Source organism: Rhizoctonia solani, chromosome 13 (assembly GCF_016906535.1).
Source record: "Rhizoctonia solani chromosome 13, complete sequence".
Lineage (NCBI taxonomy): Eukaryota > Fungi > Basidiomycota > Agaricomycetes > Cantharellales > Ceratobasidiaceae > Rhizoctonia > Rhizoctonia solani.
In genome coordinates, this window is record NC_057382.1 from 725,343 (window position 1) to 740,258 (window position 14,916).

The window sequence follows — 14,916 nt, forward strand, 5'->3', positions numbered from 1 at the left end:
CAGTTACATCCATCGATATCCACACTATAAGCACCTTTTCCTGACGAGCACCAAGGTACCCAGCGCGCAAGTGATCATGAGGAGTCACGAGCGGGCAACATCATCTGCGCCCTTAGATTTTTACACTTTGTGGCACGGTGGACCCCAAAAGTGTGGATTTTCTGAACATAAATAATCGCGCGTTATATGCGGAGTGTTGGCAAAATCCGACCAGTTTTTCCATGAATCCGCATCCTCAACTCACCCCTGTGTGTTGTCAAGGTGCGGATTTTGCAGTTTTGAGTGCGGATGTCTGGCAAAATCTGGACGTCATACGGATTTTCCGTACTTTTGGAGTTCACCGTGTGGGGAGGTAACGTTAATCGCACGCCACTGGGCTTTGATCTAACTTGCCCAAGTCGAATACTTAGTGAGTTTCTAGAAAGCGTGTTACCGCCCGCGCTTATTTCATACACTTATTATATCTAAACTTGAGCTCTGAGCATAGAAACTTTGATCCGTGTGTGTATGCAGGCTAAAATTCCTTGTGGACAAACAGACACGTTAGGTTTATGCCCACGCGGAGTGATCCCTACATAACTTCAAAAATCATCGCACAACTAACTTGGTTCCTTTTACCAACTACAAGATCGCAATGCACTTGTAGATCAACCCAACTCTCCAGTAGTGCCAGTGATAGTGGTTTTCTCCTCACCAACGCCTTCTTATCAATAATTTCAAACGATTATATACAATCACTTTGACTTTTATGGCACAACGGAGTTAGGTTTCATCGCCCAATTCTAACTGAGATAGCGATATGATGGTTAGAAGATGAGGCACTTCGGAATACGCTGGTAAATGGACACCAATCCCCTAGTGCCAACTGGAGATTCCGCTGCGTTTCAAAGTTTGTGGAATACTTGGCCGGAAGCCGTTGGCCCAAATAGTCTCATATCCACTAATGACGAGTGGGTTCATGTAAACAAACGGCTTGGTCAGGTGGTATGGGAAGGGCGGATCAAACGTTGCTCACCCAGGAATTGATCCGTTGCCGGCCTTGGTTCCAGGCTCGAGGTTACCGGAATCCTCGCCACAACATGAGCGAAAATTGCCCCAAACTATCATAGACATCAGAGTTATGAGAAAATTAAAGTAGGACACCAGAGCTTGAACGCACGTGGTCCGGCCGCCCATGCTGTCCAGCCAATGTATTCGTCATTGGCAGCAAGATAGTCCAACATTTCGCGAATTTGGGCGAAGCAATTGGCGTTCTGACCGCCCCCAGTTTCAGTGAGAATGGCCCTGCATGAATGAGTGAGTAAGGTATGTATGTCTACTGAATTGTTCAAGATACCTAAGGCTGTGTTTCTTTAACCAGGCTGTGAAGGCAGCAAGATTAGATGGCCCGGGCTGAGTGCACTCCGCGTGTGTCCCAGAGTAGTCCGAGTCAAGATATTCGTGCACCTCGATCGCAAGGTTCTTCGCCGGATCGTTCAGCTTGTACATGTATTCCGACGATGCGTTGACATGGCCAGTCCACGAGTGTCCCCCTGTCCAGTCGTTCCCGGGAGCAAGGATCAGCTGCTTTGCCCCTGTCGCGCGGATGCCGTTGATGGCGGCTTGATTGTTGGCAAACACGAGAGAGGTAGGCATGCTAATCGAGTGGGTTAGCCGGTGTTTATTCGCTGCGGTCCGTTGCACTCACTCATGGGGCTCGTTCATGATACCAAAGCTTAGTCTGGCTTTAGCTTCGGTGGCAATCGGCTAGATGGGTGGGACGTACATGACTTTCTCGTTGGACTTGAAGCGGTTTGCGAGCTGGTTCCAGAAAGCTTGGAACTGAGCAGTTGTTGCAGCCTTCATATCAGAAGTGTCTCCAATGATCTTTATACCAAGCGGGTGTTAATATTAGCCATCCGCCAACCTGATTTTATAAATGCGGAGACTTACACTTCCGGTGAAGGGCTGTTGGGAGGGGTTATTGTAACGCATATAGTTGTGCGCCTATAAGGTCGGCGTTTAAATCTCAGGTATGCAATGGTGGTTACAGCATAAGAACACACGTACATCGAGAATAGCGTATGCTCCCTTAGTAAGAGTAATGTAGTCAATTGCCTCTTTGAAGTAGCCGAAGTACTGCAGACAAGGATGGGTTAGCTCTGACACCGAGTACGTCTAGCTGAGCAGCTTACTGTCTCGTTGAACTTGGACCCTAAGCCGTAAGAGAGGGGACACATGCGCTCCTATAGTTTCTATCAGGAGGTACTATGTGGTCATGCAAATAGTAGTTCATTTACCAGTAAGAAGGTGACTCGGAAGGTGTTAATCTAGTTGATGGGTTATCTATATTTGTATGGCATATAGGATTAACTTTTTGTTGAAAATTACACTACCTTGTCCTTTTCTACAAATATATCTACAGTCGACTAAATTAAAGCAACAAAATCAGACTCGGTCCTATCGGAGTTATTCCCAGGTCTTGGCTGAGCGCTTTTACTCACTTTGTTGATGAATGCATAGTCCACGCCAAATCTTCCAGGTAAACCGGTAGTTGGGATGGCATCATTACTCCAAGTGCCGAACTCTCCTCCAGACTCGATAATTCCAGCATACATGATCTTGGCTGCAGCGCCAGCGGCTATTAGCGGTAGTGACCAGAGCATGGTAAGTAATTGAGAGTATATCGATGAAAGATAAAAGAGTGACGGTATTTATAGGTGTATCGGTGATTTACTAAGGAACGACAGTAAGTCCCTTAAATACATGCCCTACATTGGAATAAAGCAAACATTCTCGTGGTCAGTTCTTAGTCATAGCATAATATCCTAGAGTTCGATTGGCGCACATTTTATCAGCAAACCGCGAGTCAATAAAACAAAAAGCCCCAAATGGAAAGTAGAACCCGCTTCTTGACGGGAGCACTATCTATAAGGCGTTAAACTAGGAGTTTTCGACGGTAGATAATTTCGCCGATATTAACAGGTGAGTCTCATGGTCAGTACGGCAACGATGGAAGAGCCTAAACCGATGGATTTTACGGCCACTCTGGTTAATATTTGCGCGTAGTACGTGGCCAGGCGCCACGCGTCAACTCCGCCGTTGAACAGATGATGAGTATATGTTTACTAACCGATTGGCAACGAGCGCTAGCATCGGGAAAAAGAATGGGGAATTATTGATCATGCTCAGGTAGAAAGAAGGGGTGGTGACGAGAACATAATACTTGGATATCTAGTGAGAACGCTGGATTGATGACCACAGGTTCGTTTGACATGCCCCGGTGACAAGTTACAGGAACAAAAGGCCGCGGGGCTCTACCATGTATACTATGACCACCCTCTCTCCACACCCCCACACATCTCTTTTTTAATTGTGATCTAGCTGAAATCATTCCGAGTACTCGGTCACTGCAATTGTAGCATATAGCCGCCTCTTTGGCACTTAGAAACATCACGAGTTATTCACGTTTTGACATAATGTCTAGGGCAAATAATAATTCTGGTAGATCAAGGAGAGCATGACAGACTATGCCCAGGTGTGCCAGTGACGCTTTAGCCTAATTGTGGCTCAAGTTATGTTTACTTAATTGACTTGAACTCGCATTTTGGACAGGCTTGAGTCTTAGCAGGCATCGTGAAAAGAAGCGCTCACGAGAAAGTATAAAAAGAACTCGGTCGCTGTGCGATTCGAACACACGCGGTCGGAGACCATACCCTATGCTGATATAATAGCAGGGGCACCCATTAACCACTCTGGCAAACGACCACGGCGTAGCTGTCAATCACCACCATTATATACATCCTCTCTACTCGCTTACAAAATCAGATCAACTAATCTATCTTACACCGTCGGAATTGTTGTCTGAATATTTGTGTAGATATAAGCGATTGCTCCTAATGGTAGATTCTTAAAATGACACTCAAATGAGGCGATAATGGGCCTTTCAAACAAGCTCCCAACGTCTACCCATGGATTATCGGTTCGCTCGACCAAAACCGTTAGTATTTGAGAGCTGTAACGAATAGGCAACTCATTTCCATTTCATTGTACAGTATCTTGTTTCTACTAGTTACCCGTTACATACATCAGCCACTCGAGTTCCGTTTACTGTGTCGGTCATGTGTAGCACTCGTCTCCTTTTAAGGGGCTCGTACCCAAAAAGATTCTGTATCTACTCAGCTTCAGCCATGAATACAAGTGACTTAAGGATTGTCATTTAGCACGATTAAGTCGCCTGATTAATCTTTATATTACTTCGTATTCACGAAGCTAACAGGAGCACGTGGTTCGCATGTAGCTCCTGTTAGTTCATAATAGAAATGTAGTCAAAGAAATAGTGAGTACGTGAGAGTGCCGTTGTGGCGCTTGCTAGGGGCATGACCTATGAAGCTCTGGGGCACTACGGGGCTGTTAGTCATCCTCCACTTTGCTTAGTTCGGCACCACAAGTTGTACGAAAGCCGCCTAAGATGGCATAAGGGCCAGCCGCCGACCATCGTCGTGGCGCTCTGGAGCCTCCCCGAATCCAGCCAGCATCGCTATGGTACTCCCATGTACTCCCCAACCCCAACGATTTTAGTCGATACGGACCCGGTAAGTAGCGAATTCGAGAGTCTATAACACATAGATATGCATACGCGTACACATGGATCAATTGTTTTGGGCCAGAAGTCAATGCCTGGGCTACGGATGTTATATATGCGTATCTGGATCCAAAAAATACATATTGCAACAAAGAAAGTACGCGAAGCTTTCAAAATTATCCTCTGCCCGCTCGTCCGTGTCGGCCACGAGACCCAGAGCGGTGAGGTTGGGGAACCCCCGCGGCTGCGAAGCAGCGAGGGCGGCCCAAACCAGCTCTCGTGACCTACAGGATGGTGGGTGGGATAGAAACGACACGCAAAGGCGTGCCGCGGCACTTGGTGTGTACGAGGCCAGACGGTGGAGGAGGTCGGACGCAAGTCGACACGGCATGAAGCGGTCCTCACGTGACTCGCTACATGCTCTGGCTAAGTCGCTATTTCGCGACTCCGCAGGCTTCGTCGGAAAACGTCCAGTAGTATATCCCCAACTCGTTACTCCGCGTTGCACTACACGCGCTTCGAAGATATTTCAGAAGACGATCCGGGGCACGATGGCCTGAGTGATATATTTGACCTCGTTTTAATTCATTCAGCCTACCAAGAGGCTAATCCTACAAGAAGCTAGAATTCGCCACACGAGTCCATTACTGTCATGGACATTCCGTAAGCTCCGCAAAGGAAGGGCCAGATAAGTAAATTTTACCAAATACCAAGGAGGGAGATCAGGCACCAAGTATCTGGAAAAGGCAGTGATAAGCTCTGCACGGTTCATCGAGACCAAATTGTAAAGTCGAAACCTCCGGCGGGATGGGTATGATATAGAAGGAGGCTGAAATTTCACTTGCGGGTCTATTGCGAAGCGTATAACTATAAAGGAGGCAAAGTGGGCTTGAACCCATCGATCCCGGTGGCCAGATAGTCACCCGCTGATGTCTCTTCGCAAAGGAGTTTACTGCATTCAGAATGTTGGATCAGGTCAACCATGGGTCGCAACTAGCTCTGTTTCACGCGGGTTACTACCGCTCCCAGTGCCTCTAAGGACGATATTATCAGAAGACAGAAGGGTGAGTATTGGGTAGTCTCTGTGCGAAAGGAAGGATCGACCGGGTTTATGTACATCTATCATAGACTCCATTGGAGATCATTCCGATCGACGATGATAAATATCAACTTAGAGTGTATGGCGACTTTGTATTCAGGGATAAAGAAGACGTATGTAGGCCATAAGATCTACCGAAACGAATAGTCACCATCTACTACGGAATCCATAGCTCAAGGAGCCGGTTAAAATTAGTTTCGAAGCAATAGAAATCGAGGATATATGGTGGGTCATTGAACGCGGAAGTAGTGAGGGTCACTTTAGGTAATGTTTATCTTGAAAGGCTACGCTCGATTGGCACTTTTTGACCGTTTGGTTGTTAGAATTAAAGATGTCGTTTCTGAAGGTTATTGGACAAGGCATAAAGGCGAAAAAGAAGGTAAGACCGTTGAGAAATATGGAGAAGGAGAATATGAGATAGAAGGCGAAGGTGTCCCGGTAGGCTAACGATTCTATAGATATATGTATATTGGATGCGCACTCATTCTTGAGTTCGGCAGATTCGCCTAGAGCAAGCAAACGGAGACCTTCTCCAAGAGTGGAGAATCATACGCAATTGAGCAGCATAAATATGAATTAGTTTGTCAAGTCACGTAAACAAATAAGTTCAGTAAAACCGCGACCAGGACGCGCACAATACTGCATGTTTCCAATAATATATCTCGTGACCGCCAACGCGAGGGCATTGTCCCCAAGTCGCAGGCCTACGCGTCCTGTGATACTAATACTCGCATACTTCTAAGAGTGTAGTTGGAACGTGCAGCACACACATGTACGATCGACGTGCGTGAGCACGAGCGATGGTTATACCGAGGGTCAGTGCTTTGAGATGAACGTTTGGCACCCAGCCGTGTTCAGCATGTGGTACAAATCAGGACAAGGTAGCAATCAGACAAGGAATGATGACTCTTGGCATTACCATCGAGAGGCCACAGTGTAATGGGGGCCCAGGGATGTCGTTTGTCCCCACGAAATTAGCTTAAAAATTGAAATGCAGAGTAGACCTCCAGAATTTGAGAACTTGTGTATTTGGTTCCAAGGCGTTCACCCCTGGCTAATGGAATATGACAATCATTTAAGTACTGGTCCTCATCAGTGTGACTCGCAATACGGATCGTGTAGACTCATTCACACTGAGGTGATAAGACTGAGTGAATTCCACTCGGAGAGTTCTACTATACACCATAAATGAACCAAGACTCTTTTCCCATCCGTAAGAGACCCAGGGAAGAATGCATGTATGTGCGTGTTACATCATGGTCAAAAAAAGGAATGGCAATAATTGGTCAGAAAAAGAATAGGAACAGGAAAGTGAAGAAAATGAAAGTCTAGGGGTGGATGTCCAACCACGGATCTAGGTGACACTGCCGCTCACGAACTCAAGAGCTCGGTCGACCTCTAACGACTCTACCAACCGCGTCCCTCGCGGGAGCATACCATCTACCGACGCTCATGTGTGTGGCCATATACGGTGCAGGCAGTAGCGAATGCACTGGGCCCGGTTTTCCACCGTACATTCCTCCGCTGGCCCCTACAACAGCCGAGGTACCACCAGGGGCAGCCAAGCTGGAGCCCGAGCCAGGATACATGCCTCCGTTATACGTGTCAGCCGGTTCTGGAGGGAAAGTACTCGTCGCGACAGCACCAAGCGATCTGTGAGGTTTACGATGTGGGTTGTGGTTGTGTATCGCATGGAGGGCAGCAGCGGACGAGACTGCACTGACCGTGCGCTCGCGCTCAGGAATGGGTTTGAAGGATGTAGTGGGTGAGGAGTGTGGTGAGTGCGGGAGGGACGAGACGGAAGTAGTGAGGGCTGCGGTGGGTGAGACTTGGAGAGTTGGGAGGGTGTGTGTAGAACTCGAAAGACTGGGTTGACGAGTATGTGGAGGCGATGAAGTGGATGGCGTCCCGGGAGGGGGCGAGGAGGATATTTGTGCTAACAGTAAGGTGAGTATGGTAATTACTTAGTAAAGGAGTTGGAACACCCACCCTTGGCCGAATGCGCAGAGAGGTATGGAGGGGCTTTTAACGGGGACAAGGCAGGGATCACCTTGGTCAAAACCGAAGGAGCACGAATGAGAGGATGTGGACGAGCAGGAGCGGCAAGAGTGTGAGACCTTCCCGGGGTTGGAACTGCGGGCTTGATCATATGGGAATGACTTCGACGGGTGTTAGGGCGATCGTCGGGTCTCTGATGATGATGATCTGACGGATGATCGTGGGGTGGGGCCTTGTCGTGTGTCCCATTAGCTTGAGGTATCAGTGTCAAAGGTTCTGAATATCTCGGTCCATTGCGAGGAGAAGGGAGATGTGCGGGAGAAGGACTTGCTTTGCTCGGGAAGGTGTGTTTCGTATGGTCCGGGACGTGCTGAATAACCGGAGCCAGGGTCGGGACCAACCTGGAAGGCTCTGGATGAGGGCGGGCTGTTTCGGTGTGATGACTGGGGAGTGGTTGACGAGTAGTTTGGGCTTGAGGCTGTTTGGGCGCGGCTGGCGGAAGTTGTGGTTTCGCTTCGGTAGGCAGCTGTTTGGCCGGCAGGGATGGCTTCCCTCGAGGAAGTGAAGAAGGTGATTCAACTGGTAGTGCTGGCATGTCACTGTGTTTCCCGTTTGAGTCTTCGGTTTGTTCGCTATCTTCGTCCTCTCGTTGTTTGGCAAGAATCTCGGCTTCAGCTGCCTTGGCGGCTGCTTTCAGCTTTTCAGCCTCTCTGGCATTTCGTTGGGCCCGTTGGGTTTGCAGAACGAGAATTTCATCTTCGTCAAGCTCGTCGTCCTCATCTGAGGAGATCCATCCTTCGTCATCACCCTGTTTCTTGTCAGGTTCCGATTCCTGTTTCATCTGCTGCTGCTGAGCAAGTCGGGCGGTACTGGCTTTGTGTACGCTAGTTTTCGACGCTGAGCGTTTGGCGGCCAGGGCAGAGGACGAGGACTAGATAGCAAGTGAGCAACGAGGCAGGAGCATGAACGAGGTGTATGACGTGAGCGATAAGAGAAACATACCGAGTGCTTTTTGGTCTTGTGCAGCGCATCGCGTGGATTGCCAGCAGGCTTGTCCTTGTGTATAGTAGTAAGTCCCGTGAGTCTGGCCTCTCCTTTATGCAAACTCGTCGTCGAATGGGTACGGCTCGCTGCACTGAGTGTGCGGTGGGACTTGGTGCGGGGGGCCATCAAGATCGTGGTTGGGAGCAAGGTGGCGTGGCGTGTTTGCGTGTGTTGACGCAGCGGTGAGCACACAGATCTCGACGACGACTCCGATGTCCTTGTTCAACCGCAGCAACCAATCACGGTCACCGCCATCAGCATTCAAGCTGAGCGGAGTGGCGAGCACCGACCGAACGGTTCGGAGAGTGTCACGAACGCATGATGACTTTGAAGCGGCGCTAAGGAGCGAAGATACAGTGGTGTTGCAGGAGGGACGGGATATGCACACACTTGGCCATACAGATACTCCCCACAGGAACCGAAGTGGTTCAGTCAATCTCACTGCGCCACGGGCCTCTATCGACGTCATCGGCCGTCGCCAGACTGTTTCGACTCCGAAACACTCGGTGTCCAAACACACCCCTGCAACCCCTGTCGTCGTCCCCCCTACTCCCACGCCCCCTGAAGAAGACGATTCCCGACGCAGGAGCATGTACCGCGCCGCTGGCACAGCTTCATCACCTGACTTGGCAACGCTTATAAGCAAGGTTAGACGCAGCCGCGAGGAGCAGCCGGAGGAGAGAGAGCGCACACGGTCGACCACATCCTCGGCCTTTGAGATTATCGAAGCCCATACTCCGTCTAAATCCAGAGATCGCGCGCTCACATCCCCAGACTCCCAGGGTCAGCGCCGCACAAACCGCCTCGCAAAGGCTGAAAAAACACTCGGGATATCACCTGGTGCAAGTTCAAAACTCATGGCAGACAGCGATGTCGGCGAAGGTCGCTCCGACCGGGAGGGTAAAGTCAGTCAGCTTCCATATATCGTGTTTCAGCCAACTCATCGGCCCGTTCATCTTGAAGCGTGCCTCGATGCGCAATAAAACCAGCGCTTTTATTGGAAAGATGCTCGGCCATGGGCAGGGCTCCCTCAGAGGCGGCAACGTAAGGGTCCCCTTTTTCTACTCAAACAACTTCTAAATTGAGCTGACGACATACAATTTTCGGTTTACCGAATTGCATCTTCTTGTTGACGTGCATCCCGGTATCTTAGCGTTCTACCCCGACCACGCCCGTCGCGACCCAACAACACTCGTTTGCTCCCCCCGTCCCCACTATCCCACTCGAATACCGATCTTCGCCACCTCAACAAGCCTATTTCCCCACTAATACTCAACAGTCCTTGCTTAGTACCCAGTTATCTGATAGCCCAGCCCAAACGCCTAGTTTACCTAGTGCTGACCCGTTCATTGCAGACACTTGTTCTGCTCAATCTAGCCCACTAATTACACCTACCGCTTCTTCCTCGCAGCCTATGAACGGACCGCGCCACATGAAACCTCTCCCACCTATCCAAAAACAATTTCCACCTGTACCTGTAGATGACCGTTCCGACACTGATGATGATACTCCCCTTGCGCCCCCGAAACCCCCCGGCCCGACTAGATCAAAGCCAACACTCGAAGGTCGAGCAAGGCCTCCATTCGAACCAAAACCAAGGCTCCCCTCGGATACGCGTCTAAGGACTACCGGAGGAGCAAATAGAGAAGCGGCTCTTGCTTCTGCTGCAACCACCAATGTTGCGCCTCGCGAACTTGACCATAGTGCAACCCTCACTCAGCGGAGTCATGCTCGCCCGTCGTTCCCTCGACAGTCCAAGGACGGGCGAAGGAGGAGCATGAGTGTGAGCGATATTGATATTCAGAAGTTGATGATGGAAACTCGGCAGCGCAGAGACGCGCATGCTTCCCCTCCGAGAGCATCGATGGATGACGCAGTGGCCAACAATTCCGAGTCCGACGAAGACCGAACTGAAGAAGGGCACCCACCACGGGCACCGGATCATTCTCATCACGCAGTCGACCAGAGACGGATGAGCAGGCGTGCTCGGGAAATCTCCGCTTGGACCCAAGGCATGGAGATATCCACCATAGTCGACGGATTTGGAGAGGGACTGCAGGATGCTTTGGGTGGAATCAGGGGCTCGCCTCATCGAACTACCTTTCCTGCCAACGCTCAAAAGGCTTATTCGCTACGTCCAGTTCGACATGGCGATCAACACGTATCTGCTTCTATGTCAAGGGGTATTCCCTCTTCGCCTCTCGCTGCTCGAAGCCAGAGCAATGCTTCGTCGTCGTCCATGCTCGCTGTGCCTGGTACCTACCCTGCATCATCGAGTGGACAGACGCTCACCAATCAGCCCAGTATGGAGAGCATGCGTACAGTTAGTAGCGAGACTGCTGGTACGTATATTACCCCTCCAAGCTCCGCCATCCTCGATTCCTCAAGTTCGACTCCTCCGGCTACAAGCCCCGCGATGGGTGCCAACCGAGCATTACCTTCGACCAACGCCCCTGTGGCGTTGTCTACTTCTCCACCCCCTCGCTCTTCTTCATTACGTCTATCTTCACGACCATTACCTCGTCGGCAGCCTCCACGCCACAGGAGCGCAGCCAGTGCTTCAGAACCTTCTCTCCTGGAAGGTATAGCTGCGGGTCCGAGTAACAGCATTCGTCTCGTTAGCGACCACGCCCCCATTCGGAAAGAATCTTCTCGGGAGCGAGAGCGAGACCAACGATTGGTCTCGGATCCCGTGGCGTGGCATCATCACCGGACTGACGAAAACGAAGGACCAAAGATCAATCGAAGAGGAAGTTCAGGTGCGGCAAGCACGGATATGGATGGACGTGGGAAAGAACTTGCAAATAAATGTTGGGAAGAGGACGAGTCGTTTTTGGCCAAAGAGAAGATTGCAGAATGGCTGGGTGGAACGTGAGCCCGTTTTATGGTTCTATTCTGCTCATAGTTTAATTGTGAAGGCAGGGCTGCGATAAATAAGATTGCCTTGCGGTACTATATGGATAATTTCGATTTTACCAGGATGAGGCTAGACGGTGCTTTTCGGTACGTACAACTTTTACACGAATGGCGCGAGTGCTGACCGAAGTAAAGGCACTTGTGTACCAAGCTGTACTTGAAGGCCGAGACGCAGCAAGTTGACAGGATCCTGGAGGAATTTAGCAGGCGGTTTTGGGATTGTAATCGAGGCTCAGTATACGCATCTCCTTGTAAGTTCTGCCTTCCCTGCGTGGTCTGGGTCCCACTATTAATACTCTTATCCAGCCATTGTCCACGCAATTGCATACTCTCTTCTACTCCTCAATACCGATCTACACATTGCTGAGCTTACTTCGCACATGAGCAAAAACCAGTTCGTGCGCAATACCTGGGCTGTTATTCAAGATCAAATAAGAGCACCCGAGCTTCCAAAAAGTCCAGGTTCTGGTAGTGGGTCCACTGTGATGGAACCGCTAAAGAGTCCGATCAATATTGAACGCGGACAAGTGAGTCGGTCCTGGTGCCATTACTGTTATTTATTGACATAAAGGGTGGCTCAGTTTAGCCAAGAGCAGTTGCGTTCGCAAGCTCACTTGGCAGGCGAGTCTACTCCCGAGCTAGTACTCGACGAAGATGAAGGTCAGCTGGGTGACGGATCGGAGCACCTTACTCGCAAGCAGCGAAGTGGAAGTCTGAATTCTTGGAGGAGTGGGTCGCGCGAGGGCCAACTTCCTATGAATACGAGTAATCCCAGCGTCACGGATGCTTCGGATCCAAAAACCCCTACGGGTAGTATGCATGCTGTGGTTAGCGTCCGGGGATGGGACTCGGAAATGGAAATGCTGCTCAAAGTAGGACAATTTCTTGTTTCTTGATTAGAGTTTGACGATTTTGGGTTACAGGAAATGTACAATTCCGTCAAGCACCAACAGATTCTCCAACCGCTCACGGGACTGTCGCCTCCTGAACGGCAGTCGATGTCTCTCAGTCCAGGTATGACAACTCTTAGTCGTACTCGGAGTCAGAGAAGTCACGTCGGGGCAGGAGGTGATAGGATTACATCGCTGAAACGCGGTTCGATTCGAGGGTTGCAAAGCCTGCTATTAGCCCAGAGTCCATACGGAAGTAACTCCACTGTAGATGGTCGGATTTCCCCATCACCTAGCTTTGCTACCTCAATTGGCGAGGTGAGTGTTGGCCTATCCATTGAACCAGATTCTGATCTGTGTCATACAGGGTGTCCCAACTCCCAACACCAGTCTATTCGCACCGACGATTGGTTTCGCATCCAACCTCTCACATACGATCATCAAGGAGGCTCAAGAAGATGATGTAGGAAGTGTAAAGAGCGATGTGACCAGCTCCACCATCATCAGCATCACCGATGAGGAGCTGGCCTTGCTTGGCCCACCATGGGCAAAGGAAGGAATGCTATGTCGAAAGCAGTACTGGGAATCCGCTGGGAAACGTGCCAAGGTCAAGACTTGGATGGATGTCTTTGTGGTCATTCAAAAGGGCGAGCTGAGCATGTTCGTCTTTGGCGAAACCAGCGCCCATACGGGGGGTGGGAACCAAGTCGGAGGTGGGAACTGGGTTGTGAGTTGCTAACAGATTGACCTATGGGATGTTCTGACTAGTAGGATAGTCCAACGCCAATTGCGTCGGCAAAGTGGTTCTGGCACACGCCTTAGCACACACTTTGCCTCCTCCGGGCTACAACCGGCAGAGACCCCACTGTTTTGTCCTGACACTCGCATCGGGTGCTGTGTTCTTTTTCCAGGCTGGGACTGAGGACCTGGTCAACGAGTGGGTAATGACCTGCAATTACTGGGCCGCGCGGCAGAGCAAGGAACCATTGTCTGGGGGTGTTTCAAACATGGAGTATGGCTGGAACCGCGCGCTTGAGATGATTCAATCTGGAAATGTAGAAGACCGTAGGGTCGATTCATCAGACGCACAGAGCGTGCGCAGCGGTCGAAACTTGAACATGCGGATGCCCGCTTCTCCCTACAGCTCGGAACGCATTTTCATTCATGATTGGACGGGCCCCATGCATTCAGTAATGCCGAGTACTCATGATGAGGAGACCCAAATGGAAGCACTGCAGAAGCAAGCCAACTTACTAAAGCAAGAGTTGCACATTCACAACGAACTCCGACAGCCTATGATGAATATGGTAAGCATTTTCTCACGAAACCGCTTGAATGAACTTGATATTGTTATCTAGTACATCCCTCGGTCGACAAACGCAGTTAAGGCTTCCAATAACTGGGAGCGTAGGTCTCAATACCTGCTGTCTGAGATCGTCAAGTACGATTCATACGTGGATTCACTACGTTCAGCCATGTCCCAGCGTCTCAAAAGACGGGGAGAGAAGGCTCTAGAACGTGCTCTAGTTGCCTCAAGGCCCGATGAAGACGACCTCGAACGGATATATGCATCACCGTCGATTACTGGGTCGGGACCTGCTCGCCTCGAGCGAGGAGCAAGCAGTTCTGTGAGAGGAAGGCACCAAGTCATCCAGGAAGACGATGAACCAATAACCCCACTGCCATGCGCCACCTCTTCCGCAACAAGGTATCGCTGATAGATTCCATTTCCTTGGATACCCGGATATATTTATGCTCTTTCGTAATATATTGTATCAAGATGTATATGCGTAATATGTTTTAATTACGGTAATAGAAGAGAACAAAACAAAGTACTGTAATGGATTTTGAGTAACTCCTATTTATCTATTAATCTTGGGCTTCCTGAACGTATGCAACAACCAGAGTTGTTACCGGCTCCACTAACTCGAGGAGCGTTGCATGTTTGCGACTGTTACCTTGCTTGCGTTCTTTGCCGTTGATAACGCAAGACTCTGTCATTTTCATTTTGATTCAAATGAGGAACCATGTATGCAAATTCAAGCTATTAGTTTATGCTTGGCTAGGGGCTCATTTTGTGTATAAGTAATGAGATAATAAAATAAAGACATGTATACAGCAAAAGGTGAAACAAGCAGAAGTAGAATGGTATTGGAATTGAATCCAATTTAAAAGATGGGTGTCTCAGATCTACCCATAAGGTGCATGCAAGATCTGGCCCAGTCAGAAGAGCAAATAAGTGGTCTGTTGGATACAGGCTAATTCTGCTCCAATGATCTAGGTAGGACTCCAGACCCATGCACCTCCTGTAAGACAGAAGTTGCACAGCCATGTGGGCAGAGTCTACATTTCTAGACCAAGTGTGATTTGTCTCCTTGACCAATTTGTAATTACATTATTGGACC

At 49.7% G+C, this 14,916-nt stretch overlaps 4 protein-coding genes and 1 non-coding gene across 5 annotated transcripts; 2 read left to right on the forward strand and 3 right to left on the reverse strand.

The window, feature by feature from the left end:
* Nucleotides 1-855: 855 nt before the first annotated feature.
* RhiXN_07075 (Cellulase (glycosyl hydrolase family 5 protein)) lies at nucleotides 856-2,645 on the reverse strand (the record flags this gene model as incomplete). The annotated part of the gene is made up of 11 exons (XM_043326891.1): nucleotides 856-940; nucleotides 1,016-1,100; nucleotides 1,160-1,284; nucleotides 1,337-1,636; nucleotides 1,688-1,714; nucleotides 1,766-1,866; nucleotides 1,933-1,986; nucleotides 2,050-2,118; nucleotides 2,175-2,225; nucleotides 2,280-2,309; nucleotides 2,484-2,645. 11 exons carry the CDS (start codon nucleotides 2,643-2,645, stop codon nucleotides 856-858), a joined length of 1,089 nt encoding a protein of 362 aa, XP_043185363.1.
* A 1,008-nt stretch (nucleotides 2,646-3,653) lies between these two features.
* On the reverse strand, nucleotides 3,654-3,747 carry RhiXN_12449. Its single transcript has one exon. It is a non-coding gene; the product is annotated as a tRNA-Ser (tRNA).
* A 1,746-nt stretch (nucleotides 3,748-5,493) lies between these two features.
* On the forward strand, nucleotides 5,494-6,223 carry RhiXN_07076 (peptidase inhibitor i66; the record flags this gene model as incomplete). The annotated part of the gene is made up of 5 exons (XM_043326892.1): nucleotides 5,494-5,628; nucleotides 5,693-5,776; nucleotides 5,836-5,927; nucleotides 5,987-6,101; nucleotides 6,164-6,223. The coding sequence occupies 5 exons, from the start codon at nucleotides 5,494-5,496 to the stop codon at nucleotides 6,221-6,223; spliced, it is 486 nt and encodes a 161-aa protein (XP_043185364.1).
* An 819-nt stretch (nucleotides 6,224-7,042) lies between these two features.
* RhiXN_07077 (uncharacterized protein) lies at nucleotides 7,043-8,831 on the reverse strand (the record flags this gene model as incomplete). The annotated part of the gene is made up of 3 exons (XM_043326893.1): nucleotides 7,043-7,599; nucleotides 7,653-8,592; nucleotides 8,664-8,831. The coding sequence occupies 3 exons, from the start codon at nucleotides 8,829-8,831 to the stop codon at nucleotides 7,043-7,045; spliced, it is 1,665 nt and encodes a 554-aa protein (XP_043185365.1).
* Nucleotides 8,832-8,917: 86 nt separating this feature from the next.
* On the forward strand, nucleotides 8,918-14,229 carry RhiXN_07078 (Sec7 guanine nucleotide exchange factor; the record flags this gene model as incomplete). The annotated part of the gene is made up of 11 exons (XM_043326894.1): nucleotides 8,918-9,610; nucleotides 9,669-9,749; nucleotides 9,859-11,576; nucleotides 11,628-11,708; nucleotides 11,757-11,872; nucleotides 11,928-12,148; nucleotides 12,203-12,493; nucleotides 12,545-12,829; nucleotides 12,879-13,238; nucleotides 13,288-13,818; nucleotides 13,870-14,229. 11 exons carry the CDS (start codon nucleotides 8,918-8,920, stop codon nucleotides 14,227-14,229), a joined length of 4,737 nt encoding a protein of 1,578 aa, XP_043185366.1.
* Nucleotides 14,230-14,916: the final 687 nt, after the last annotated feature.